Source organism: Ovis aries, chromosome 16, assembly GCF_016772045.2.
Source record: "Ovis aries strain OAR_USU_Benz2616 breed Rambouillet chromosome 16, ARS-UI_Ramb_v3.0, whole genome shotgun sequence".
NCBI lineage: Eukaryota > Metazoa > Chordata > Mammalia > Artiodactyla > Bovidae > Ovis > Ovis aries.
In genome coordinates, this window is record NC_056069.1 from 10381549 (window position 1) to 10408004 (window position 26456).

At 42.1% G+C, this 26456-nt stretch overlaps 1 protein-coding gene across 6 annotated transcripts in view; it reads right to left on the bottom strand.

Annotated features, from left to right (window-relative positions):
* OCLN (occludin) overlaps positions 1-9291 on the bottom strand; it is a 49070-nt gene extending 39779 nt beyond the window's left edge. For 2 of the 6 annotated variants that reach the window (XM_060400238.1, XM_042233706.2), the window contains exons 1-2: positions 8906-9014; positions 2049-2220 (exon numbers count right to left, since the gene is read on the bottom strand). Coding sequence is in view for 5 of the 6 variants with exons in the window: in XM_042233706.2 (XP_042089640.1) it covers positions 2049-2098 (50 nt within the window). In the remaining variant the exon portion in view is untranslated. Of the gene's footprint in view, positions 1-2048; positions 2221-7852; positions 8080-8905; positions 9015-9136 lie in introns of those variants that run through there. The other 4 variants (XM_015101255.4, XM_015101256.4, XM_015101257.4 and 1 more) reach the window with 4 other exon arrangements.
* Positions 9292-26456: the final 17165 nt, after the last annotated feature.

Below are 26456 nucleotides of genomic sequence, written 5' to 3' on the forward strand. Positions count from 1 at the left end.
CCAGACAGAGCACTCCAGACCAGTTAAATCGAAATCGCTGGGGATAGGACCTAGGCAGCTGAGAACAAGGGCATCAATCCTTTTCCTTTGCGAATGGAGACCAATTCCTCTAGACATGACGCCTGCACTGGCCTACACCGGTGCGATTTCTGGCTGCCTAGCTGTCTTACTTAAGAAAGCATATTTATTCACTTGTTCATCTTAGCAGCTATTTACTGGAGCCACCAGGCCGACACATCTTGGGCTCTGTGCCAGGCACTGGAAACACAACAGACAGGAAAGCCTCAGTCCAGGCCCCTCACCGAGTTTAATGTCTTACTGCCCTTTTCCTCATTGGCAAGGCAGTAAGACATTAAACAAATCACTACATGAGCTACTGCCAGTTAAGGCAAGACCTACAAAGTAGATGAAACGTTAATGAGGGCTCATTAAGATGATGGCTAATGAGATCTTGGATCTTTTTTTTATAAAAATACCCTGTAAACTCCAGTAATTTAACCATGAACACACAGCTTGTAATAGACACACTAACGTGTGGACAACTGAATCTAAAAACTGTGGGCCCTGGGGAGGTAAAATTCAATTCCTAAAATGACTAAAGCCCCTTTTGTTTTTGCCCTTATTTCCACAAACCACCTTCCTCATGCCAAAGGAGATATCTTCCTACTGGAGGCTGCTAACCATGAGAATTAGATGAATTACTTGACTATATGAGAATGAAATGGGAATGGAGAAACTGGAGAACACTGAATGTGTGAAGGGAGAAAATTCTGCACCACGTTCTACTTGGGTATTCGGCTTGTTTCCATTTAGGGCTGTCATGAACAGCACAGCTCTAACACAATCTAATCTCCTACTTATATCCTGGTACACAAAGGCACTTTTTTTAGGCTATATACCCAGGAGCAGAATAATTTAAAAAAATAAAGATTATGAGGACATGGAAAACATACCAACTGAAAGAATTCAGTCACAAAAGACCAAACACTGTAAGATTCCATTTATATGAAATGTCCAGAATGGACATATCCAGAAACAAAGTGGGCTTGGTGGTTGCCTAGTATTGGGGCAACCAGACAGTACTACTGGAGAGAGGGGTTTCTTTGGGAAGGGGATGATGAAAATGTGCTAAAACCGAGTGTGGTGAAGGGATACCCTAAATCCAATGGACTGTACAGTGGGTGAATTATATCTCAATACACATGCTATTTGAAAAACTGACTATCGCCAACAGTCATCTAAATAAGACACTGAAGGACTTCCCTGGTGGCTCAGTGGTAAAGAATCCACCTCCCAATGCAGGAGGCATGGGCAAGAAAATCCCTGATCTGGGACGATCCCACACGGCACGCGGCAACTACGCCTGTGCACCACAACTACTGCACCTGTGGCTCTAGAGCCTGGGACCCCAACTACTGAGGCCACGTGCCTCAACTACTGAACCCCGCACACCCTAGAGTCCGCACTCCACAACGAGAGAGACCACCACAGTGAGAAGCCTGCTCGCCACAACCAGAGAGCAGCCCTTGCTTGCTGCCACCAGAGAAAAGCCCTCAGCAGTGAAGGCCCAGCACAGACAAAAATAGATAAATAAGGCATTGCTAAGGAAGCTTCATACCATTTTTTAAAGACAAATATACACACAAATATAAGCTCAGACTATATTGTAGCAACAAAGAAAAAACAAGTGACAAAAGCTCCCACTGCAGAAAAAAACTGTCATCTTGGAAGCTGAAGGTAAGAGGGGAGCTCACGCTTCACTGAATACCCTTTGGTTTAATTTGATTTTACAAATGCACGTCATTTTATTTTTAAAGCAAACACATAACAGATGAAAGTTTCAATTACACACTTTTTTTTTTTTTTTAACATGTAATACACTTTTAAAGAAGAAAAAGGAGGAACTCCCTGGCTGTTCAGCAGTTAGGACTGTGTTCTCACTTCCTGCCAAGGGCCCGAGTTCAATTCCTGGTTGGGAAACTATTAATAAAATCTCACAAGCAAGGCCTTAAAAAAAAGAAAAAAGAAAGAATTACATATTTACTTACAATTCATCAGGTCTATAAGGAGGTGGACTTTCGAAAGGCCTGGATGACATGGCTGGGGTCGGTGCTCACTTGATCTTCAGGATGAGCACTGCCGGGAGCCTCCTGAGATGAGTCAATCTAAGCAACAGAAGTAGGGAAACGGCTTTATCCTGTGCTCGACTTCCTTGCATCACTAAGAAAACGAATGACAGCAATCTGAAACGAGGTCTCACTCCATGGTTATTTCTCTCGTCCTTCCCACTGTCATCTTTGCACATCAGACCATGAATTCTTAGAGCTATAAGAAATCATTGAGGGTAGGAATCATTTGGGCTTCCCTGGTGGCTCAGCGGTAAAGAATCTGCCTGCCAATCCAAGAGACACAGGTTTGATCCCCAGGTCGGAAGATTCCCTAGACGAGGACATGGCAGCCCACTCCAGCATTCTTTCCTGGAAAATCCCATGGTCAGAGAAGCCTGGTAGACTACAGTCCATGGGGTCACAAAGAGTCAGACAGGACTTAGTAACTGAACAACAACCTCAAGGAATCATTTGGCCTGGTAGTCCTCAGAGCACCTAACATTATGCTCTGCACATCACTGGCATACGAATATAGTTTAAAGTTGAAATTATAAGTTGCAGCAATGAAAATTTCACAAAGCTGTTGATAGTAATAGGTAAAAATGGTATTTTTAAAAAAGTCATTGAAGAACACAAAGATGTATTAACATAAATTTCTTAAAAGATATTTATTCTATCTCATTACTTTTCGAAGTTCATAGAAGATGAGAATGCATATGAAAATGCAAATACAGTTGTGTCTAGCATATTCTAGCCCTTCAATGTTAACTAAAGCATAGTCTGGTTTAAAAGTATGCTGCTTCTGTCATTTAAAAGGGTTACAAAAGCATCTAAGAATCTAGGATTGTGGACATTTTCTGCTTATCTCCTTTTCCTAGTCTTCAAAATGGAATATAATTTTCAAAAAAGAAAAAACATCAAACATACACTGTATTAGAGTCCTGTTCACTAAGAGAAAAGCAGAATAATTTAAAATCCCTCAAAGCAAAAATCCCTGAACATCTAAGAGGCAATTTCACCTAATCAACAATCACATGTTTATTAAGTACCTACACAGCGCCACAGGCACCTGTGGAAGTTAAGTATGAGAAGGTAACGCACCAAGAAATCACCAACTGCAACAGTCACTATTTGGGACTACGTGACTAAGTGCAGTTTGGAGAGAACAGGGAAGACGTGGCAAGAAAGAATCAGAGGCTTGGGGGCGGACGGGAGGAAGGACGTGAGCAAGATCTATAACCTGAGTAAAGTCTTTAATATTTTTTCTTTCTCAAGCAAAAGGGTTGTGTAATCATATGTTACATTGTTAAGAATAGCAAATCAATTTAAAATCAACAGCAAGTATCCTCCACACCCTTAAGAACAGTCAATCACAAATTTCTCAATAAAATATTGCCCAAATGTATTTCGGTAAAACCTCAAAGATGGAAGTATATTAAAAGTTAGTAACACCAACATGAGCAGCATAATTTTCCAAACACAGTGAGAGAAGACAACTTCTTCACATTCTTTCATTTCTAAAAACTGCTTTATTGACGTAGAACATAGAGAAAAATACACAAATCTTAAGTGTATATGGCTCTGTAACTAGCACCCAAACACACACACACACACAGACAAGCAATTTAACCCAAAATATCACAGTGCTATGAAAGAGAAAAAGTCCAGATTTACTGTCCTCCTAATTGATGCTTAGAAAAAGAACTAAGGAAAACTGTATTTAAATACTATTAAATATGGCACCCTATTTCTGAAGCTGAACATCAAACACTAACACACTGATCTTAGAGGAATCTTATCTCTTCTATAGGTAGGTACCCCTCATTCAAGATTATGCCAAAAATTCCAACCTCAATGGTAGCTTTTGAAAATTCTAAATCCAGACTCAGGCTACAGTTTTAAGCTTCAGGTGTCATGTCTCCCTAAGAACAGAGATTTCAAATTGTGGAGTGAACACTTTCAGAAAGTTCATTAAGAACAAGTCATGGCACATTAACTTCATTTTCTTTTCTGAGAAGGTTACCAGACTGGTAGATGAGGGGAATGCAGAGAGAATCCTGAGACTCTAGGACACATCCTCTAGTACAGAGGGTGGGTGGGCAGATTCCTACTGGGCTAAATAAGAGAGCCTAATTGGGATGAATGAATGCACCACTTATGTCCACCTGGAGGGAGGTCTCTAGTCATGACCCCAGACAACATGGACAAGTATATCCAAATTTGCAGTTGACAAGACACTGGAAAGGATAAGTAACTCATTGGCTACAAGTACATCAACATCGATCAAGGTCTCGGTAAGGCTGGAATGATGGACTAAAACAAACCAAGTGGTTTCAAAAAGCTCACAATCTGAGGGGACAAATCCTTCTTCTCTTCTGTGAGCATCACTAACTTCCTGAGTCAAAGACGGAGATAATCCTCTTTGGGATGGAGTAGTAGATAAGATAATGTATTAAAGAAGATGAGCAAAAAGCATTTTCAGCAAGATGATTATTCTGAAAGTGAGAAATTTAAGTGTTTAGGCACTTATGTGTACTATATTCATTTTCAAACATTGGTGGCAGGAATAAATCATTTTAAAAATATAAAACTCAATTTTAAAAAATGGTATGAGTACTAGATAAGGGAAATCTGGCTGAGTAACTATTCATTTTTAAAAGTGCATTTCCTTGGGCCTTCCCTGGTAGTCTGGGCTTCCCTGGTGGCTCAGACGGTAAAGAATCCACCTGCAATGTCCACGGGGTCACAAAGAGTTGGACACAACTGAGCCACTTTCACTTTCACCCCTGGCAGTCCAGTGGTTAGGACTCGGTACGCCCAAAGCAGAGGGCTGGCTGGGGTTATTTCTCTGGTCAGGGAACTAGATCCCACATGCAGCAACTAAGACTCGGTGCAGGAAACAAGTACATTTCCTTGATCAGAATTTCAACAAAGCTAACAAGTTATTCCAATCTCAGGCATTATTTACAGAGTTAGTGCTTTAGATCTAGGTATGATACAGTTATTAAAAAGAAACAAACCCCTGCAGAACCCTGAAATTTGAACATCATGTTCCAACTGGGTACCTCTTCAGGAGGTAGACTAGGATTGTTAAAGATCTAGAAAAACCATGTTTTAAGACAAATGACTGGAAAAACAGGAAATGTTTGGCCTGGAGTACTCAACATTAGGACTACTATGGCAGCCTTCAAAGAGCTGAAGAGCTGTCTTTGTAGCCCTAGAAAGAGTTCCTTAAGGAAAAAAAAAAAACCAAACCTCCAGAGGGTCAGATTTCATTTCAATGTTAGGAAGTTTCTCCACACACCCTCCCAAAACAACAAATAACAATTTGACCTCATGCTGTGTCTGCAAAGCTTGTTTGGTATTTGGCGAGGTGGAGCGGCAAGACACTGGGCCGCAGGACTGACTTCTAAGGGCTCTTGCAAGGCAGCCTATGACCAAGTTCTAAGGCCATGACAATAGGCAAAAGAGGTCCAAGAATGCTGCCCAATGCCCAGCACAGCAACACTAACAGTATCTGGACAGTACGTGTATGCTGAGCGAAGGAACAAGTAAAACGAGAAGTGAAAAGCCACAGGCTCTGGCAAACAGCTGCACTGGATGGAGTCAGGGCCAATTTGGAGCTGACCCTTACTGAGTATGTTAAACTTAAAGCCAGCTGATGGTAAAAAAATTAAAAGTTCTCTCTTTTAAAATGTTTACTGGCCAAAATAATCTCAGTAGATTACTGAGCTAAGATAAAAAGATCTGAAAATGCTGTGCTTCAAAATTATTATTTAAAGCAAACTGTCAATAAGTAAAAATAAATAAACGCTGTATTTAAGGGCAGTCTGTTCCTTTTTGATCACATTCCTTTCATGAATTTGCCTTTAAGGTGTTTTTAAAGTTGATATTAAATGATTCTATTTAGGTTATAGGCATATCATTAGTAAAGGACCTAAAATTTTGAAATTAGATTTTGAAATCGATTAGCTCTGTGTCAGAAACTACATTTTAAATAAGTTCTCTAGATGATTTTTTAACCACACCACACATTTTGAAAATCACTGCCTAGAATAAAAGTGTCAACTCAAGGAGGGCCTTGATCTTGAGGGTTTCTTGTTTAGAACACCCAGATTTCTACATAGCAGGCATTTCCCGATCAGTTCTTAGCTCAAATTTCACCTCCTCAGAGATGTCCTCCCAGTATCTCACCCCAACCACCAATTTATTTTCAGAGCAAATTTCCCCTTTAATTATTTTTTTTTCTTTTTTTAAAACTACAATCTTCTCCAGTCCAAAAGGAATACCACCATCCCAAGCACTTAAATGTCTGTCTTGATCTTCACTCTTATTCCTGATCCATGGATCCAGTCCCTGGTACAGAGATGTGCAATCAATATTTGATTTAGAAAACAATATCCCATATTAGAGTAGGGATTTCAATCCACCAGTGAATGCCTTTAAGTTCTTCACATAACTAACACCCAGGAAATATAATCCTTCAAGTTAAGTTCCACAAAAGTAGTTAAGTGCTTACAGTGTGAGAGAAAGGGAGAGAAAACTGTACAGGCATCACCCAGCGACGTGCTAGAAAAGCAGAATTCCAGGCATCACTTTTGACCTATGAATCAGAATCTGTATTTTCATAAGATCCTCAATGTGATTCACACCACATTCAAGATTGGAAAGCACTAAATTACAGAACAGCTGCAACCCTGGGGGCAAATTTTTTAAAAAGGTGTGACCAAGGTATTTTTACCACTAGTTCTATAAATAGTAATGTGGATGAAAAAGTCCAATAAATATTCTAATCACGTAAGCCTTGAAATGCAGCTAAAGAAAACTTTCATCTGGGAGGTCTCTCCTTGGGAAGGTGAAGGACATAGGATCAGTTACCTCATATGGCTGAAAGCAATCTTCCATCATTTTGAAACATAAGAAATTACAGCATTATCTTTAAAAGAAAAGAATGTTTTACTTTTACATCAAGCAAGATGGGGAACACTTACGTGAGGCCATAGGGTCTAGTCAAAAGTAGAGAATTCCAGAAAAACTCCCCAAATCTGGTTCTCCACCGGAATATCAAGAACTGTCCCTTTAATAACACACCGTCCCAGAAGCTCCCTGGTGGTCCAGGGGCTAACCCTCCCTGGGCTCCATCACTGGGCAGGGAACTAGATGCCTGCCACAACTAAGAGCCAGTGCAGCCAAATAAATAAATATTTAAATATATATATATTTACTTTCCCTGGTGTTTACTCACTTTTAAAACGGAGTTCTAATAAGACCTAGCTTTTAGAGATGCTGGGATGATTAAACGACATAAAGTACAAAGGCTTTTATTACAGTACCTTACATACAGGAGGCAATGCTCATCACTTTCCTAAATTTCCTAGAAGTTGTGGAAATCTCCCTCTCCTCGCCTCCACACTCTAACAAAAGAGGTGCCCAGTAACCAAATAAATGCAAAACGACAAAAAAGAACAGTGCTGCTCCTTTGTCTGCAGAGATACCAATTACTGTGGCGCCACCTTTAAAAATGCCTATTTTAAAATACCAGGAAGAGAAAATATTAAATGTGTATAGTGCAAAAGAAACAGGGCTACACTAGGGAATACATAAAAAGTTTGAGAAATCTACCTCCATCTGGGAAGAAGTAGTTTTCAATCACAAAAAAGGGACCAGTCCCTTAATGGGGAAGGGTTTCTCTTTTCCCGGGACCTCAATAATACACCTGTTGTGCGTGAGGGCCACACACTAACCTGAAAGGCTGCCTCCTCCCCGTCCCGGGTCATTTGCCAGGCGGGCACGTCGCCCGGCCAGCTCCAGGATGCCGCTCCTCTCCCCCGACTCTGTCGCTTCACTTGGGATACGAGACGAGGGGCTCGGGGCTGCTCTCCCAACTGCAAGGGGCATCTTGACCCCTCCTCCCACCTGCCCTGCACAATTCCTCCAACATAGGCAACGTGTCGGCGGCGCGCGGGGCCGGCGATCTGGCTAGGAGCACGTGCCGGTGTCCAGGAGCACACCGGGCAGTACGAGTCCCAGCTGGGTGAGCAGGGACGGCCCGAGGCAGGTCCGCCCACCTGGCGGCGGCCTTTTAGGTCAAGGGTGAGAATCCCAAGCATGAGTGGCTTCCCTGGAAATACAGCTTCATTAGAAATTAAATCCCCGCCCCGGCAGCTTAAATCGACGCGGGCTCATAACAACTCCCACCAAGGGGGTTGAAAGCCGTCCGGCCCACCCCAGGGCTCCAGGAATACTGCACGGATTAAACCCGGCCACCCCTTCTCCGCCTGGAATACCCAGAGGGGTGAGAGGAGGGCAGATAACAACGGATTCCTCCCAGAGTCCGAGCCGCCTCGCCCGGGCCAGCAAGCGGCCCCCCTAGTTTCAGCCCTCAAGCTCAGGCTCTCTCCTCAGGGACACCGCCCCCGTCCCCAGAAAAAAAGAAAGAAAAGAAAAGCTGCAGCCTGGAGAGCCGGTCGCAGGATTCTGGCTGGTCACCAATCTCCCGCCGGCCCCCAAGAAAGCGAAAAGTTGCCCACGCCGCCTAGACACTGGTGGTGGCTTGAATAGTTCCAGCGGAAGGAACAGATGGGCGGCTCCAAGCAGCCCCTCGACCCAGGAGGCAGGCTCCGAGCTGGCCGGGCGCGGCTCTCTTCGCCGCCCCGCGCCTCTCCGGCTGCCGCGAGTCCAAAGCCTGGAGCGAAACCGCCACCGAAACCACCGCGGGGCGTCCTCTCCCCGCGCCTCCCCTTCTAGACGGGGCACGGAGGGGCCTTGGGGCCCCCGGCGCCGCGCCCAGCTCTCACCTTCTCTCAGCGAACCAAACACGGCGGCAGCCCGGGCGTGCGCTCACCTGGAGGGCGCACCTGCCGCCTGGCAGAGAGGCTGCGCGCAGCCGGGACTCCGCCGGACACTGAGCCCTCCGCCTCCTCTCTCCCCTCCTCCCCCCGCCCACCCGGCCCGCCTGCCCCCCGGGCATGCGCACCAACCCCGGCCCGGGGGCGGAAAGTCCGCGGCCCGGCGCCCGCCAGCCCCACCTGCGGCTCCCCGCGCGGGCTCCTCGGCGTCCCGGCCACCTCTCCCCGGAGTCCCGCCGCCTCCGTCTGAAGAAGCAGAAAGGGGGAGGTGGACGCTACGGAGGAGGAGTGGTATGGCGGCCTCCACCCTCCGTGACCCATTCACCTGAAACTCCGATGGGAGGGGGAAGGGAGCGGTGCAAAAGGAGGCGGGAAGAACCGGCCCTTCTCCGCACACCCTGCGGCGTCCGGCCTTAAAGGAACAGCGCGGCGTTTCGGTCCGAGTGGGCGGGGAAGGAGAGCAGAGGGGTGGCGGGGGCTAGGGGCTCGGGCTCCCGGCTGGGGGAGAGTGGTCCCGGACCACCCTAGAAAGCTCTCGGAGCTCTTCGGGCACAACTGCGGAATGTTTGGCGAGTGAAATCTGGAGAGACTGTGCCTCCTGAAGTGTTCTAGGGTGCTCAGCACTTCGGCAAGAAAGACACGATCGGACACAAAAGTTTCCTGCTTCGAAAATTTTATTAAACTTTTGTTGGAAAGAAGCAGCTAGACGTGGGAGATTTTCACATGTCATGCGTAAATTTAGGAACTGCTTCTAAATCTCTGGATCGCTAAAAAGACTGTCACTCAAGAGTGGTTCAGTGAGGTTGGAAGTATTGTAGATACTGGTGATGGTAAGTTTGCCATCAAAATTAAGGGTATACTACGATTTACATTATTACCATTTCAGGGCCCTCTACTCCTCCTCCCCACGTTTAACTATGACAGGACCGAGAGTCTGCTATTCAGGGGTTTTAAACGATTTGAATATTTTCTTTGGTTTAAGGGTTAAAAAAAAAAAAAAAAGCTCTAGTTCTGTGTCTCTGTTCCATTTCTTCTGGGGGCTGTTCCCAAAGGAGTGTTAAGTTTAGGAAAATTCAGAGTCTGCACTTAACGATGTGTTCACTTATCTATACGTTGCATTAATGTGCTGCTGAATAGGGCAGTTTCAGTTCTTGCTATTTGAGTTCGTATCTGTTCAGTTCAGTTGAATCGCTCAGTCCTGTCTGACTCTTTGCGACCCCAAGAATCACAGCACTCCAGGCCTCCCTGTCCATCACCAACTCCCGGAGTTCACTCATACTCATGTCCATCGAGTCGGTGATGCCATCCAGCCATCTTATCCTATGTCGTCCCCTTCTCCTCCTGCCCCCAATCCCTCCCAGCATCAGAGTCTTTTCAAATGAGTCAACGCTTCGCAGGAGGTGGGCCAAAGTATTGGAGTTTCAACTTCAGCATCAATCCTTCCAATGAACACCCAGGACTGATCTCCTTTAGGACGGACTGGTTGGATCTCCTTGCAGTCCAAGGGACTCTCAAGAGTCTTCTCCAACACCACAGTTCAAAAGCATCAACTCTTCGGCGCTCAGCTTCTTCACAGTCCAACTCTCACATCCATACGTGACTACTGGAAAAACTATAGCCTTGACTAGACCGACCTTTGTTGGCAAAGGTTGGCAAATATCTCTGCTTTTCAATATACTATCTAGGCTGGTCATAACTTTCCTTCCAAGGAGTAAGCGTCTTTTAATTTCACGGATGCAGTCACCATCTGCAGTGATTTTGGAGCCCCCCAAAATAAAGTCTGACACTGTTTCCACTGTTTCCCCATCTGTTTCCCATGAAGTGATGGGACCAGATGCCATGATCTTCATTTTCTGAATGTTGAGCTCTAAGCCAACTTTTCCACTCTCCTCTTTCACTTTCATTAAGAGGCCTTTTAGTTCCTCTTCACTTTCTGCCATAAGGCTGGTGTCATCTGCATATCTGAGGTTGTTGATATTTCTCCCGGCAATCTTGATTCCAGCTTGTGCTTCTTCCAGCCCAGCGTTTCTCATGATGTCCTCTGCATATAAGTTAAATAAGCAGGGTGACAATATACAGCCTTGATGTACTCCTTTCCCTATTTGGAACCAGTCTGTTGTTCCACGTCCAGTTCTAACTGTTGCTTTCTGACCTGCATATAGGTTTCTCAGGAGGCAGGTCAGGTGGTCTGGTATTCCCATCTCTTGAAGAATTTTCCACAATTTATTGTGATCCACACAGCCAAAGTCTTTGGCATAGTCAATAAAGCAGAACTAGACCATTCAGGTATGACCTAAATCAAACCCCTTATTATTATACAGTGGAAGTGAGAAATAGATTTAAGGGACTAGATCTGATAGATAGAGTGCCTGATGAACTATGGACAGAAGTTCCTGACATTATACAGGAGATAAGGATCAAGACCATCCCCATGGAAAAGAAATGCAGAAAAGCAAAATGGCTGTCTGGGGAGGCCTTACAAATAGCTGTGAAAAGAAGAGAAGCAAAAAGCAAAGGAGAAAAGGAAAGATATAAGCATCTGAATGCAGGGTTCCAAAGAATAGCAAGGAGAGATAAGAAAGCCTTCCTCAGCAATCAATGCAAAGAAATAGAGGAAAACAACAGAATGGGAAAGAATAGAGATCTCTTCAAGAAAATTAGAGATACCAAGGGAACATTTCATGCAAAGGTGGGCTCAATAAAGGACAGAACTGGTATGGCCCTAACAGAAGCAGAAGATATTAAGAAGAGGTGGTGAGAATACACAGAACTGTACAAAAAGAGCTTCATGACCAAGATAATCACAATGGTGTGATCACTCACCTAGAGCCAGACATCCTGGAATGTGAAGTTAAGTGGGCCTTAGGAACCATCACTACGAACAAAGCTCGTGGAGGTGATGGATTTCCAGTTGAGCTATTTCAAATCCTGAAAGATGATGCTGTGAAAGTGCTGCACTCAATATGCCAGCAAATTGGGAAGACTCAGCAGTGGTCACAGGACTGGAAAAGGTCAGTTTTCATTCCAATTCCAAAGAAAGGCAATGCCAAAGAATGCTCAAACTACCACACAATTGTACTCATCTCACACACTAGTAAAGTAATGCTCAAAATTCTCCAAGCCAGGGTTCAGCAATACATGAACCGTGAACTTCCAGATGTTCAAGCTGGTTTTAGAAAATGCAGAGGAACCAGAGATCAAATTGCCAACATCCTCTGGATCATCAGAAAAGCAAGAGAGTTCCAAAAAAAAAACATCTATTTCTGCTTTATTGACTATGCCAAAACCTTTGAGTTCATATAGAAGGCTGGAATTTAGGTTTAAGTCCTGCTTCACTTTGTGTTCCAACCTGGAATGTCAGCATTGCTAATAAATTTCAGTCCAGTTCCACCCACTTCCCTGCCTCTAATTAAATGGTTAGAGCTGTGACTCTCCCATAAGTTAAATCTTAAGGCACAGTTCAACACTTAAGGAAGTAAAAGGGTTATATAAATATAAGGTATTAAAAGATGACAGCCTTAATGAGTAATTAATCTAATTGGTGTTTTTTGTGGAAGTCATTGTTACAATTACTACTGTATGACAAGGTAGTTTTTGAATGATGCAGTTTAAATTAGTATTGTTAACACTGGGAAAGTCAGGTTAATCCTCTTAAGGTTCCCTGTCAGATTACTGAAATCTCCAAACATTCCACTTGGTTTATAATTAAACAAGGGAACATTTCCTAATACTCTTACATTTATAAACACATGTCTGTTATTTTATAGTGTACTTTTGACATGTTCTAAAGACAACTTAAGAGTTTTTTCCCCCACTTAAAAAAAATTAAAATATATCTTACATACTGTAAAATTCACCCTTAATTTTAATGCATATGTACAATTCAGTGGATTCAGTATATTTGCAATGTTGTACAATTATCACCACTGGTTCCAGAACATTTTTATCACCCGAAAAGAAACCTGAATCTATCTCCCTTCATTTCCTCTTGTCTCTAAACCCTGGCATCCACTGATCTATTGATACTTTCTGTCTCTTTTGATTTGCCCATTCTGGACATTTTATATGAACTGTTAGTATAATATGTGACCTTTTCTATCTGAATTCTTCCACTCAGCGTAATATTTTTAAGTTTTATTCATGTTGTAGTTCCTACTGGTACATCATTCCTTTTTATGACTCAACAAATACTCCATTGCATGGATGTACCACATTTTATGTAAACCTTCATCAGTTGATAGACATTTCAGTTATTTCCACTTTTTGGTCATTTTAAATAATAACGCTATAAAGCTTCATGTTCAAGTTTTTGTGTGAATACGTCTTCATTTCACATGTAAATTAACTATTTAAACTTTTTATTATTCCAAGAGACTAACTTAAAATACCTGTGTTATTTTTCTTATTCCCATTTTATTTTTTTATTTTTCTCATTCCCGTTTTAAACCTAAACTCAAAGACGTTAGGATAGAAGATTAGTTACTATGTTTTGTTTGCTTTCCTAATTAGTTCATTCAGTAGCCATTTTCTAAGTGCCTTCCATGTGAATAATAGTAAACAAAACTCCCAAATCCCTGTCAGTTGCTTCTGCATTCAGGCATATGGAATAGCACGATTTTTTTTTTAACTTCAGCTATATGAAACTGGTAATAGTTGATCATTTTAAACTATAAAAGCAACTTAATGTGGTTTAACTTAATACTAAACTAAGTTTCTATTGGAATATTGTGTAAAATTTTTGTTCAATTTAGGTAAATTTTCCAAACAATGCTCATAACATTAGAAAATCTAAAAACTGTGCTCTTTTAACAGTTACCTAATAGTATACCTATTTAGGTAGTAGTTGAAAATGTTCAGAAAGAAAATACAGCCTTAAAACCTAAACACATCAGTAGCCAAATTAAATTTGTTAGATGGTAAATGATGTAATGCTGACTGTAATTACTTTACATAATCATAAATTATAACAAAATTTTAATTAGTCAAATATTCCTTCTTGGCAACTCATTGTAGTATTAATCACTATTATCCACTAATGAGCATTATTTAATGAAAATCTTTATGACTCAGAAACAAAGTAAATATTATTATTAAAGGACCCATGATTAGAAATTTGTTGACTTTACCTGAAGTAAAATGAATAAGATTAAAAAAATAATTCTTATATTCCTTTTCATATGTAAAAGAGAAAGTTGAGAGCTCAGATTATGGTGTCAGAATTTAGGTTCAAAATCTCAGTGTTACTGTTAGTGGGAATGCAGACTAGTACAGCCACTATGGAGAACAGTGTGGAGAGTCCTTAAAAAACTGGAAATAGAACTGCCTTATGACCCAGCAATCCCACTGCTGGGCATACACACTGAGGAAACCAGAATTGAAAGAGACACGTGTACCCCAATGTTCATTACAGCACTGATTACAATGGCTAGGACATGGAAGCAACCTAGATGTCCATCAGCAGATGAATGGATAGGAAAGCTGTGGTACATATACACATTGGAATATTGCTCAGCTATTAAAAAGAATACATTTGAAGCAGTTCTAATGAGGTGGATGAAACTGGAGCCTATTATACAGAGGGAAGTAAGTCAGAAAGGAAAACACCAGTACAGTATATTAATGCATATATATGGAATTTAGAAAGATGGTAATGATGACCCTATAAACAAGACAGCAAAAGAGACACAGATGTGAAGAACAGACTTTTGGTCTCTGTGGGAGAAGGCGAGGGTGGGATGATTTCAGAGAATAGCATTGAAACATGTATAATATCATATGTGAACAGATCCCCAGTCCAGGTTCGGTGCATGAGGCAGGGTGCTCGGGGCTGGTGCACTGGGATGAACCTGAGGGATGGGATGGGGAGGGAGGTGGGAGGGGGGTTCAGGATGGGGAACACATGTACACCCATGGCTGATTCATGTCAAAAGCCACTACAGTATTGTAAAGTAATTAGTCTCCAATTAATTTACCAAAAAAAAAAAAAAAAATCTCAGTGTTGCCACCTATTATCTGGAAGGGAATCTAAATGCATAATTTTGATTTTTCTCCACTGTGAATTTGGGATGACAATAAGTAATACTCATCATAAGATTGTTGGCAGGCATGTGGACCATTCACCAAGATAAATCATATGCTGGGCAAGAAAATATCTTGATACATTCAGTCAATCATTGGTGCATCCCATCTGCCCGAGATAGTCCCTGTCGTGTCACACAGCTATTCTATATCTCTTTGTTGAATGAATGAATGTACTGAACCCTGATTCCCACATCCATCATGCCTGTGGAAGTGTGTATCTCTCAGTCTGCTGCCACTGAAAACAGCACATTCTTAATAGCATGTCAAGGGTAACATCTCTAGCTTGTGGTCTTTTTGGTTGGTTGGTTGGTTGTACCACTCAGATGGTAGGATCTCAGTTTCCTGACAAGGGATTGAACCTAGGCCTTGACAGTGAGAGCACTGAATGCTAACTACTAGACCACCAGGGAACTCCCCAGCACAATTCAAAGGCTCTAAATTCCCCACCCATTCTCTAGGTGGGAGGCTCCCACTCCGCATACTACATTTTCCTTGAGGGATTTATGGAGGAATTTACGGGGAAGTCACCGGGAAGGCAATTTCTGAGAGGATGATGACACTTGGTGAATAAAGCTCTGTGTCCTCAATTCCTGTGTATTAAGCAAGATCCTGCTGGAAGAATCTAAAGTTAAATAACGAGTGGAAAAATAATAACCACCATCATTTATTCTGGATTTGGTTGTGTTAGGTAGGTAGAACAGGGAAAAGGAGTCCAAAATGGCGGTGGCCACAGACAAGGAAGGGAAAAGCCCGCGAAAATGAAACAAAAGAAGGTCCGAGGACCAGAGTGAGGACCTCAGGGAAAACAAACAACACTCCTGGCTGGCCTAATTTACATAGGACAGGCCCAGGGAGAGATAAACATATAAATAGAGGAGCCAGAGCCAGCTCTCTCTTTCTCTCCTGCGCACTGGGGCGCTCTTCTCCTCGTGTCTTTGGATCGGCGTGCCCTCACACCTTGAAGATGGATTTTCCTGCTATCTTCTAAATAAAATAGAGCTGTAACACTGAGCTGCAACACTGAACTGTCTAAGAGCTATAACACAGTCCATTTGAGACCTGAGAGCTATAACACGGTCTATCCAAGACCTGAGACCTGTGACTCGCCGAGGGGCCTTCAACGTCCGTCGCTCCAAATCTTTGTTGTGACGAGACAAAGAATCGAGGAACATACACTCGCGTGACAGTTGCCCCACTCAGTCTGTAGGATCTCAGGTCCCCAACAAGGGACTGAACCTAGGCCATGACAGGGAACGTGCTGAAACCACTAGATCACCAGGGAACCTCCCAGTACGCAGTCTTAGGGGAGAAAAGACGAACCCTTGCCAGGCACTGTGCTACGTGCTTTACGGACTCTGCTTTTTGTTTATAACAATTTTATGAAGTGTTATTTCCTCCACTTTCAAACTTCTGAAAGCTCAGAAACTTTTGATCATTTACTCAAGATTTCTGCTAAATTATAGTCAGGATTCAAACACAGGTCGTCTACTTCCAGAACTAATGTTCTTAACAGTTTTACTATACTTTAGCATCTTTTTTTTTTTTTTTTTGGTCTTTAAAAACACTTAAAAAAACTACCCATAGAGATAGTTCACAGTGTACCTATACAAAAAATAATTGAATACAGCTAAAAAATAATCGAGGACCTCCAGGTACAGTGGATGAGATCCCACCTGCCAGTGCAGCAGACATGGGTTCGATCCCTGGTCTGGGAAGATTCCACATGCCTCAGAGCAGCTAAGCTCGTGCACCACAACCACCGAGCCTGTGCTCTGGAGCCTGGGAGTCGCACCACTGAACCCCCGTGCTCCAGCTCCCGAAGCCTGTGAGCCTGGAGCCCGTGCTCCGCAATGAGAGAAGTCTCCGGAATGAGAAGCCTGAACACTGCAACTAGAGTAGCTCCCCTCCCTCATGGCAGCTAGAGAAAAAACCCGGGAAGCAGGGAAGACCAAGCACAGCCAAAAATGAATACAAATAAATAAATAATAATAATAAAAATAACTGAGGAACTTCCCTGGTGGCATCGTGGATAGGACTCTGCCTGCCAGTGCAGCAGACATGGGTTCAATCCCTGGTCCGGAAGGATCCCACATGATGTGGAGCAACTAAGCCTGTGCACCTCAACTACTGAGCCTGTGCCCCAGAGCCCATATTCTGCAATAACAGAAACCACTGCAATCAGGTGAATAAATAAATTTTTAAAATAAAAAATTATTGAGTACAACTGAGTGTTATGGATGTGAAGGAACCAATTAGAGCTACTCCCAACAACAGGGTGAATCTTTCAAAGATAAAACTGAACACAATAAAGACGTCCCCATCCCTCCCATACAGGCTTCCCAAGTGGCTCAGGGGTAAAGAATCCGCCTGCAATGCAGGAGACACAGGAGACGAGGTTCAATCTCTGGGTTAGGAAGATCCTCTGGAGGAAGAAATGGCAACTCACTCCAGTATTCTTGCCTGGAAGATCCCACAGACAGAGGAGCCTGGTGGGCTACAGTCCGTGAGGTCACAAAAGACTCAGACACAACTGAGCGTGCACACAGCACCCCCTCCCCAATACAGTGTGGTTCCATGTGTATAAAGTTCAAAAACAGGCAAAACTAAACTGCATTACTTGGGGATTCAAAGGAAAGTAGCAAAGCAACAAAGGAAAGCAAAGAAACTGTTACAACAGAAACCAAGAGAGTGGTTACCTGCGGGAGAAAAGGGCGGGTAAGGATGGGAAAGCAGGAGTGGAGATGCTCCTGGGGTGAGCTGCCAATGGCCTATTCCTTTACCTGTTTGCAGGTTACAAGGCTCTGAGCCTTACAACAAGCCATTAAGTTCCTAAACTGTACACATATGGTTTATAAACTTTTTGTTAGGAATTTTCTATTTTATAATAAAAACTTTATTTAAAAGTATAATAGAGTTTAGGGACTTTCTTAAAAGGTGGTTGGATACCCATCTCTAGGCTTTTTGCTTTGTGTGTAATATTCCTCAAACACTAATAGAAGATTACTCTATGGGATCAGAGTAAGTAGAGCTTATCCTGTAAAGAGGGAGAGAGAGGGTCTTGATCCAGAAACAATGTTTCCATAATTCTATGGATGATTCAGAGAAAAAGATTTGAGAGCTGTTTATTTGGGGGGGCGGGTTTCATCAGTCATCCATTGCAGTGGGAAATTGGCCTCATAAAGCTTTTTCAGGAACTTGCCTTCCTGAATATTTTCAGCTCAAAAAAAGAAAGCGGGAAAAGTAAACATTAACCAAATAGTGCAAAAGCTGTGTTCTCACATCTAATTTTAATTTCCTGGGGCTCTTTACCTCTTGTGTTCCCAAACTTTAGAAATGAGCTTGTAATTTACAACAAGGAATTCTAACCCTAGCAAAGTCACCTGAATTGGGTCGGTATGAAGCAGATATACTCTAAGCGGACAACTAACTTCCCATGACATTCTGTTGGTTATAAGACACAGTTCTCTTATCCTCTACCATGTCTTCCACATGACAGCTTTTCTAATGTTATTTGGAATTTCTTACTTTATTTTTCTTAAACTTATTTTATTTTTTTGGCTTTACTGAGAGGCTTGCAGAATTTTAGTTCCTGGATCAGAGATTGAACCCAGGCCACAGCACTTACTGAGTCCTAAACATCAGGACCACCAGGGAACTCCTGTTATTTGAAACTTCTTTAGGAGAAATTTCTGGAGCTTGTAAAGGGGACTCACTACAGCTCCTGAAATGTTGATGCTATACACATAGGGTGTGGTCTATGGGGCATATTTGTCAACTATATACCTAAAGAAATATTTATTCAGTCAAAAAACATTTATTTGGACTTTCCTGGTGGCCCAGTGGTTAAGAATCCACCTGCCAGTGCTGGGGACACGCATTTGAACATTGGCCAGGGAAGATTCCTCATGCCGTGGGGCGACTAAGCGGCGCACCACAGCTGAGCCCGGACTCTAGGGCCCACACATCGCAACAACCCCTAGTCAGGACAACTAGATAAAGCCAGGTGGAGCAACGAAGACCCAGTCCGCCAAAAATAAATAAATAAATATATATATTTAAATATATTTACTCAGTATCTCCTATGTACCAGATCCTGTTCTAAGCCTTGGAGAAACAGTGGACTCAGGACAGACAGTGTCCCTTGTGGAGGTTTATACTCTAGTTGGGAAAAGACATGCAATGATGATGACTAAACTGGAAATGAGCAAGATAAGGCCAGATGGTGATGAGTGGCTTGAGGAGACGAAACAGGATAAGGGGACAGAGAGAGCTGGGAGAGGCAGCGGGGAGGGGCTGCCCAGGACAGAGTGGTTCTGGGCCACTGCTCTGAAGAAGTGACATTTGCGCTGAGAACTGAATGGTGGGAAGGAGCCAGCCACGCGGAGATCTGGGCCAAGAACATCCTCGGGCAAAATCTAGGGCTGTTTTGGAGTTTCAAAGCACAAGAGGCCAGAAGAAGGGGAGAGAGTGGGAGGTGAAGCCTGAGGAAGACAGAAGTCAGATCCTGGATGTCGCGCCACGTGAGTGTTCATTTTCTTCTAAATGCAGCCAGAAGGCTATGGGAGGGTTTTAGGTATTCTCTGGTGACAAATTTATATTTTGAATTCCATAGGATTTTGTGTCAAGCTCAGCATTTTCCTGTTTTTTAAATTAATTTTTGGTAACTCTCGAGTGTTTGTCTTTCAAGTTTGTAGTTTCTAAGTGGAAAGCATTAAACCTGAGAAAGAGAGCCAGGGTGATCTGAAACTCAAACGATACGATCTTTGAGAAATGTAAACCACTCCTATTCCTCTTCCTACATGAATCTTAATTAGAAAGGTTGGCCTCTGTACCTAAGAAGTTCCAGCTGCAGAGGGACTGAAAAGGAGAGGGTTAGAGAAATTACTTATTTTTCTTGCTTTTTCTATTTATTTTTAAAGAATTTCTTAATGCACAAGCTTGTATTTTTTTTTCTTTTTTTATTGATGTATAGTTGAACTGGACTTCCCTGGTGACTCAGCGGTAAAGAATTTGCCTACCAATATAGGAGACTCAGGTTCGATCTCTGGATTGAGAAGAGACCCTGGAGAAAGAAATGGTAACCCACTTGAACATTCTTGCCTGGAAAATCCCACAGGAGGAGGAGACTGGCAGATTACGGTCCATGGGGTCTCAAAGTGTTGGACACCATTTAGTGACTGAACAAGAACACTAATTGAATTACAATGTTGTGTTAATTACTGCTGTACAGCAAAGTGACTTAGTGTGAGTGAAGTCGCTCAGTCGTGTCCGACTCTTTGCGACCCATGGACTGTAGCCTATCAGGCTCCTCCGTCCATGGGATTTTCCAGGCAAGAGTGCTGGGGTGGATTGCCATTTCCTTCTCCAGGGGAATCTTCCTGACCCAGGGATCGAACCCGGGTCTTCAGCATTGCAGGCAGACGCTTTACCGTCTGAGCCACCAGGGAAGCCCCAGTTATACATATATACATACATTCTTTTTCATATTTTTTTCTATTATAATTTATCACAGGGTATTGAATATAGTTCCCTGTGCTATACAGTAGAATCTTGTTTATACAAAGCCTGTATTATTTTTGACAATTAGGGAAAAGATATTTCATTTTCCCCTAACTTAGTATGTTGGAAAATTTCAACCTGTGGAAAAGTTGAGAAAATGGCACACTGAATTATGTTCTTCCCTTAAATTCACAGATTGTTAACACTGTTCATATTTGTTTGCTTGCTTCCCCCACAGACACAAAATAAGTACATAATATATATTGCCTCAACCATTGATATACAACATTTATACTTTTATATTTGGTTTGACCAATTAAAACTAATTTGCAGGACTTCTCTGGTGGGGGAAATGGGTAAAAATCCACCTGCCGATGCAGGGGACACAAGTTTGATCCCTGGTCCAGGGGGATTCCATGTGCTGAGAAGCAACTAAAACCTGTGTGCCACAACTACTGAGCCCGTGCTCTGGAGCCCACCAGCTGCAGCTGCTGAAGCCCGTGTGCCTAGAACCTGGGCTCTGCAACAAGACAAGCCACCACTAGAAACCTGAGCACCATGGTGAACGCCACAGCTAGAGAAAGGCACTCGCTTAGCAACGAAGAGCCAGCGTAACCTAGAATAAATAAATAAAGTGATTTGCAGACTTAATGATACTTCACCCCTATATACTTCAGCACCGATTTTCCGATTCAACAGCTGTCTTGGTTTGTGCTGCTTCAACCGAGTACCATAAACCAGGTGGTTTATAAACAACAGAAATTTATTTCTCACAATTCTGGAGGTTAGAAGTCTGAGATCAGGATGCCAGCCAGCATAGGCAGGTTCTGGTGAGAACCCCCTTTTTTATATGGAGGAGAGGGCAAGAGGGCTCTCTTTCGTTAGAGTGCTTTTCCCATTCATGAGGGCTCCACCTTCATGATCTTATCACCTCCCCAAAGGCTGCATCTCCTAACACTGTCGCATTGGGGGTTAAGATTTCAACATATGAATTTGGGGGAGGGATACAAACATTCATTCCATAACAACTATCATACAATTAACATATACCCACAAATGAACATTAATACATAATCTTATCTAATGTGCAGGACATATTCATATTGCTCCAGTTGTACCAAAAATGTCTTTTATGGTTTGTTGTTTTATTTTAATCCAGGAGCCCATCAAGGATCATTCCTTGCATTTTGCTGTCATGTCTCTTTCGTCTCCTTAATTCTTGAACAGTACCAATGCCATGTTTATCTTTCATGGCCCTGTCTTTTTAGAAAGAATGTGGTCCAGCTGTCCTGTTGAATGTCTTACAGTTTGGATTTGTGGGCTCTCCACCCCATCACTATTAGATTTGGAAGAAGCACTGTCGGCAATGTTGTGGAGTTCATAGTTCATTATGTCCGGAGGTTGACATTATGTCCAGATGAGTGATGCTCAGTTTGAATCAGGTAGTACCTTCCATGTCTCCCTTTTCCCTTGATAATTTGTAAGTATTTGGTATGTGGGGGAGGGGTGAATACTTTGTTTCTTCGTGTCTTATTCTCCAACAACGTTTTATCCACTGAAAGCTTTTAGTGCCCATTGCTGATTCTTGCTTGACTCAGGTACATCAGTTGGTGCGTAATATTTTTTCTACTATCAAATACTAGTATCAGTACTATCTAGTGAATTCCCTGGTGGTCCAGTGGTTAGAGCTCTACCCTTCTACTATGGGGCATGGGTTTGAAATCTGGTTGCGGAATTCAGATCCCACATGCGGGCAATGTGGCCAAAGTAACAACAACATCAAACCCCACAAACAACATCTAGTACTCTGAAGAAAAAAAAACCAAACCCAAGAATGGTAAAGTATGATCAAAAAGAAGGTGGAAAACATTCTAATTCATTAAAATATTGACCTTACATTAGAAAAGAATTTTGTGATGTGATTTCTTTCTGTTTTGCCTTTAAACAGTCAACCAGTGTCCTCACCTGCACAATGTAAGTATTGCTTGTTTCTTTATTAAGGAAGGTAGGTGATGTGGGAAGAAATCAAGGCCCACTGTTGTAGGGCAGTCTTCTCTCACGTAGTCTAGATGAAGTGTATACTTGTGCAAACAAAAAATAATAAGAGGACAGATAAGTCCTGGACGAGTGGTAGAGATAAGAATACTTTCTTTGGCAGCCAGGTAGAACTGCCCACCTGGCTGCCCGTATGCCCCTCCCACCCTTGTCTCTGTGGCTTGCCCTTTGCTCACACTAATTCCTATGCCTGGAATGTTCCCCATCTACCCTTGAGTCTGCAGGTTCATTACTAAAATATTACCAGTAGTTCAAGAGTGAACTCTTCTATTAAAACCTTCTTTAACTTCTTCTCTAAGAAGTGAGTTCTCCCAACTCCTTACGTATTCCAAAAACAGTTTACCTCAATCTTTTGACTGTCCAATGTTAAATCATTGTCTAACTTGGGTTACTTAAGTGTGTGGGTCCTTCTAGACTAAATGCTTTCTGAGGGTGAGCTCTCCTTGTGATTCGCCTGGGCTCCCTGGAAGCCCCTCCTTCTGGTACTTTGAACTTCTGTTACTTTTAATTGAGTAAATGAACAACAGTCAATGTCTCAATAAACTATACTTAAGTATATTGGAATTGAATTATGCTGGTCATAATCTTGATGAGAAACTCTACTCTTGCTGCCTGTGCTTAATTTTTTCAAACATGTTCCTTACAGTAGTGGGTTAATAAGGAAGTTTCCTTTACTCCCTTCCTCTAGACAGAGGGAAAAAAATAACAGGAAGCCACCCCACTGCAAACAATGAAGATGAATATCAAATATTTGTTCCTTTCTGTACAAGAGGACTTATGCATGATATTAGGTCATCGTAGTTGCTCTTGAAAGAATCAAAGTTGCTTTGAGCTTTAAGAATTTCCAGTAGAGTCATTTGGCTGTTTTCATCTAAAGGAAGTAAATAAAATACAGCCCTCAACAGAAATAATTAGATTTTATTCCAAATATCCATAATCATCCAAAAACTGTGTTTGTTATGAAACTTGCAATTCAGGAAATTAGTCTGATGCTGCAAGCAGATAACTTGCTTCCTTTCTGTGCTCTTGTACACTTTGTACATTGTAAAAAAAAAAAAAAAGAAATAGGACATACATTTTTTGAGTAACTTCTTTGTCAATAAAATATTACATGTTTTAAAGAGTATGTACATTTTATAGGAGAAACTGGGTTTTATAGATGATAAAACAACAACAACAACCTTGCTTCAAATACGCAGCAGTTGTTGTTCAGTTGCTAAGTTGTGCTGGCAGATTCTTTACCATCTGAGCCACCAGGAAGCCCCAAGAACTACCATATGATCTAGCAATTCCACTTCTGGGAATATATTCAAAAGAAACAAAACCACTAATTTAAATAGATAGCTGTACCTCCAAGTTCATAGTAGCATTCTTCACAATGGCCAAAGACATAGAAAAAAACCTAAGTGTCCATCAACTGATGAATGGATAAAGAAAATGTGGTATATATACACAATGGAATATCATTCAGCCATAAAATCTTATCATTTCCAACAATAGGGATGAGGCTTGAAGACATTATGCTAAGTGAAATAAGTCAGATAGAAAACGACAAACACTGTATGATCTCACTTATTTGTTGAATCTAAGGAAAAAGAACAACAAAAAAAAACACCTCGCAGGAAAAAAAAAATCAGATTTATGGTTTCCAGAGGTGGAGAGGAAGATGAGGGGGAGTCGGAGGAAAACAAAAAAGGTACAATCTCCCAGATATAAGGTAATAAGTACTAGGGATGAAATGTATAGCATGACGACTATCGCTAACACTGCTCTACGATAGATAGGAATGTTGGGAGTAAATTCTAGGTTCTCACCACAAGAAGAACATTTTTTTCCATTCCTCTTTCTTTTTATTTTCTCTGTATGAAAAGATGGATATTAAATGAGCCTACTGTGGTAGGTAACCATTTAACAATACACATAAATCTAACCATTATGCTGTGTGTTTTAGACTTGCACAGTGATATAGGTCAATTATTTCTAATAAGTTCCAAGTTCAGTCATTCAGTCGTGTTCGACTCTTTGCAACCCCATGGACTGCAGCATGCCAGGCTTCCCTGTCTGTCACCAACTCCCGGAGCCTAATCAAACTCATGTCCATCATGTCGGTGATGCCATCCAACCATCTCATCCTCTGTCATCCCCTTCTCCTCATGCTTTCAATCTTTCCCAGCATCGGGGTCTTTTCAAATGAATCAGTTATTTGCATCAGGTGGCCAAAGTATTGGAGTTTCAGCTTCAGCATCAGTCCTTCCAATGAATATTCAGGACTGATTTCCTTTAGAATGGACTGGTTGGATCTCCTTGCAGTCCAAGGGACTCTCAAGAGTCTTCTCCAACATCACGGTTCAAAAGCATCAATTATTCTGCATTCAGCTTTCTTTATAGTCCAACTCTCATATCCATACATGACTACTGGAAAAACCATAGCTTTGACTAGACGGACTTTTGTTGGTAAAGTAACATCTCTGCTTTTTAATATGCAGTCTAGGTTGGTCATAGCTTTTCTTCCAAGGGAAAGTATCTTTTAATTTCATGGCTGCAGTCACCATCTGCAGGGATTTTGGAGCTCCCAAAAATAAAGTCTCTCACTGTTTCCATTGTTTCCCCATCTATTTGCCATGAAGTGATGGGGACAGGATGCCATGATCTTAAGTTTTCTGAATGTTGAGTTTTAAGGCAACTTTTTCACTCTCCTCTTTCACTTTTATTAAGAGGCTCTTTAGTTCTTCACTTTCTGCCTTATGGGTGGTGTCATCTGCGTATCTGAGGTTGTTGATATTTCTCCTGGCAATCTTGATTCCAGCTTGTGCTTCTTCCAGCTCAGTGTTTCTCATGATGTACTCTGCATAGAAGTTAAATAAGCAGGGTGACAATATATAGCCTTGATGTACTCCTTTCCCAATTTGGAACCAGTCTGTTGTTCCATGTCCAGTTCTAACTGTTGCTTCTTGACCTGCATACAGATTTCTCAGGAGGCAGGTAAGGTGGTCTGGTATTCTCATCTCTTGAAGAATTTTCCACAGTTTGTTGTGATCCACACAGTCAAAGGCTTTGGCATAGTCAATAAAACAAAAGTAGATGTTTTCCTGGAACTCTCTTGCCTTTTCTATGATCAAACAGATGTTGGCAATTTGATCTCTGGTTCCTCTGTCTTTTCTAAATCCAGCTTGAACATCTGGAAGTTCACAGTTCATGTACTATTGAAACCTGGCTTGGAGAATTTTGAGCATTACTTTGCTAGCGTGTGAGGTGAGCGCAATTGTGCGGTAATTTGAACATTCTTTGGCATTGCCTTTCCTTGGGATTGGAAAGAAAACTGACCTTTCCCAGTCCTGTCGCCACTGCTGAGTTTTCCAGATTCAGGGAGGGAACACAGCCCCACCCATCAATAGAAAACTGGATTAAAGATTTACTAAACATGATTGCCGGGAGAAATATCAATAACCTCAGATAGGCGGATGACACCACCCTTATGGCAGAAAGTGAAGAGGAACTAAAAAGCCTCTTGATGAAAGTGAAAGAGAAGAGTGAAAAAGTTGGCTTAAAGCTCAACATTCAAAAAACGAAGATCATGGCATTGGGTCCCATCACTCCATGGGAAATAGATGGGGAAACAGTGGAAACAGTATCAGACTTTATTTTTGGGGGCTCCAAAATCACTGCAGATGGTGACTGCATCCATGAAATTAAAAGATACTTACTCCTTGGAAGAAAAGTTATGACCAACCTAGATAGCATATTCAAAAGCAGAGACATTACTTTGCCGACTAAGGTCCGTCTAGTCAAGGCTATGGTTTTCCAGTAGTCGTGTATGGATGTGAGAGTTGGACTGTGAAGAAGGCTGAGCACCAAAGAATTGATG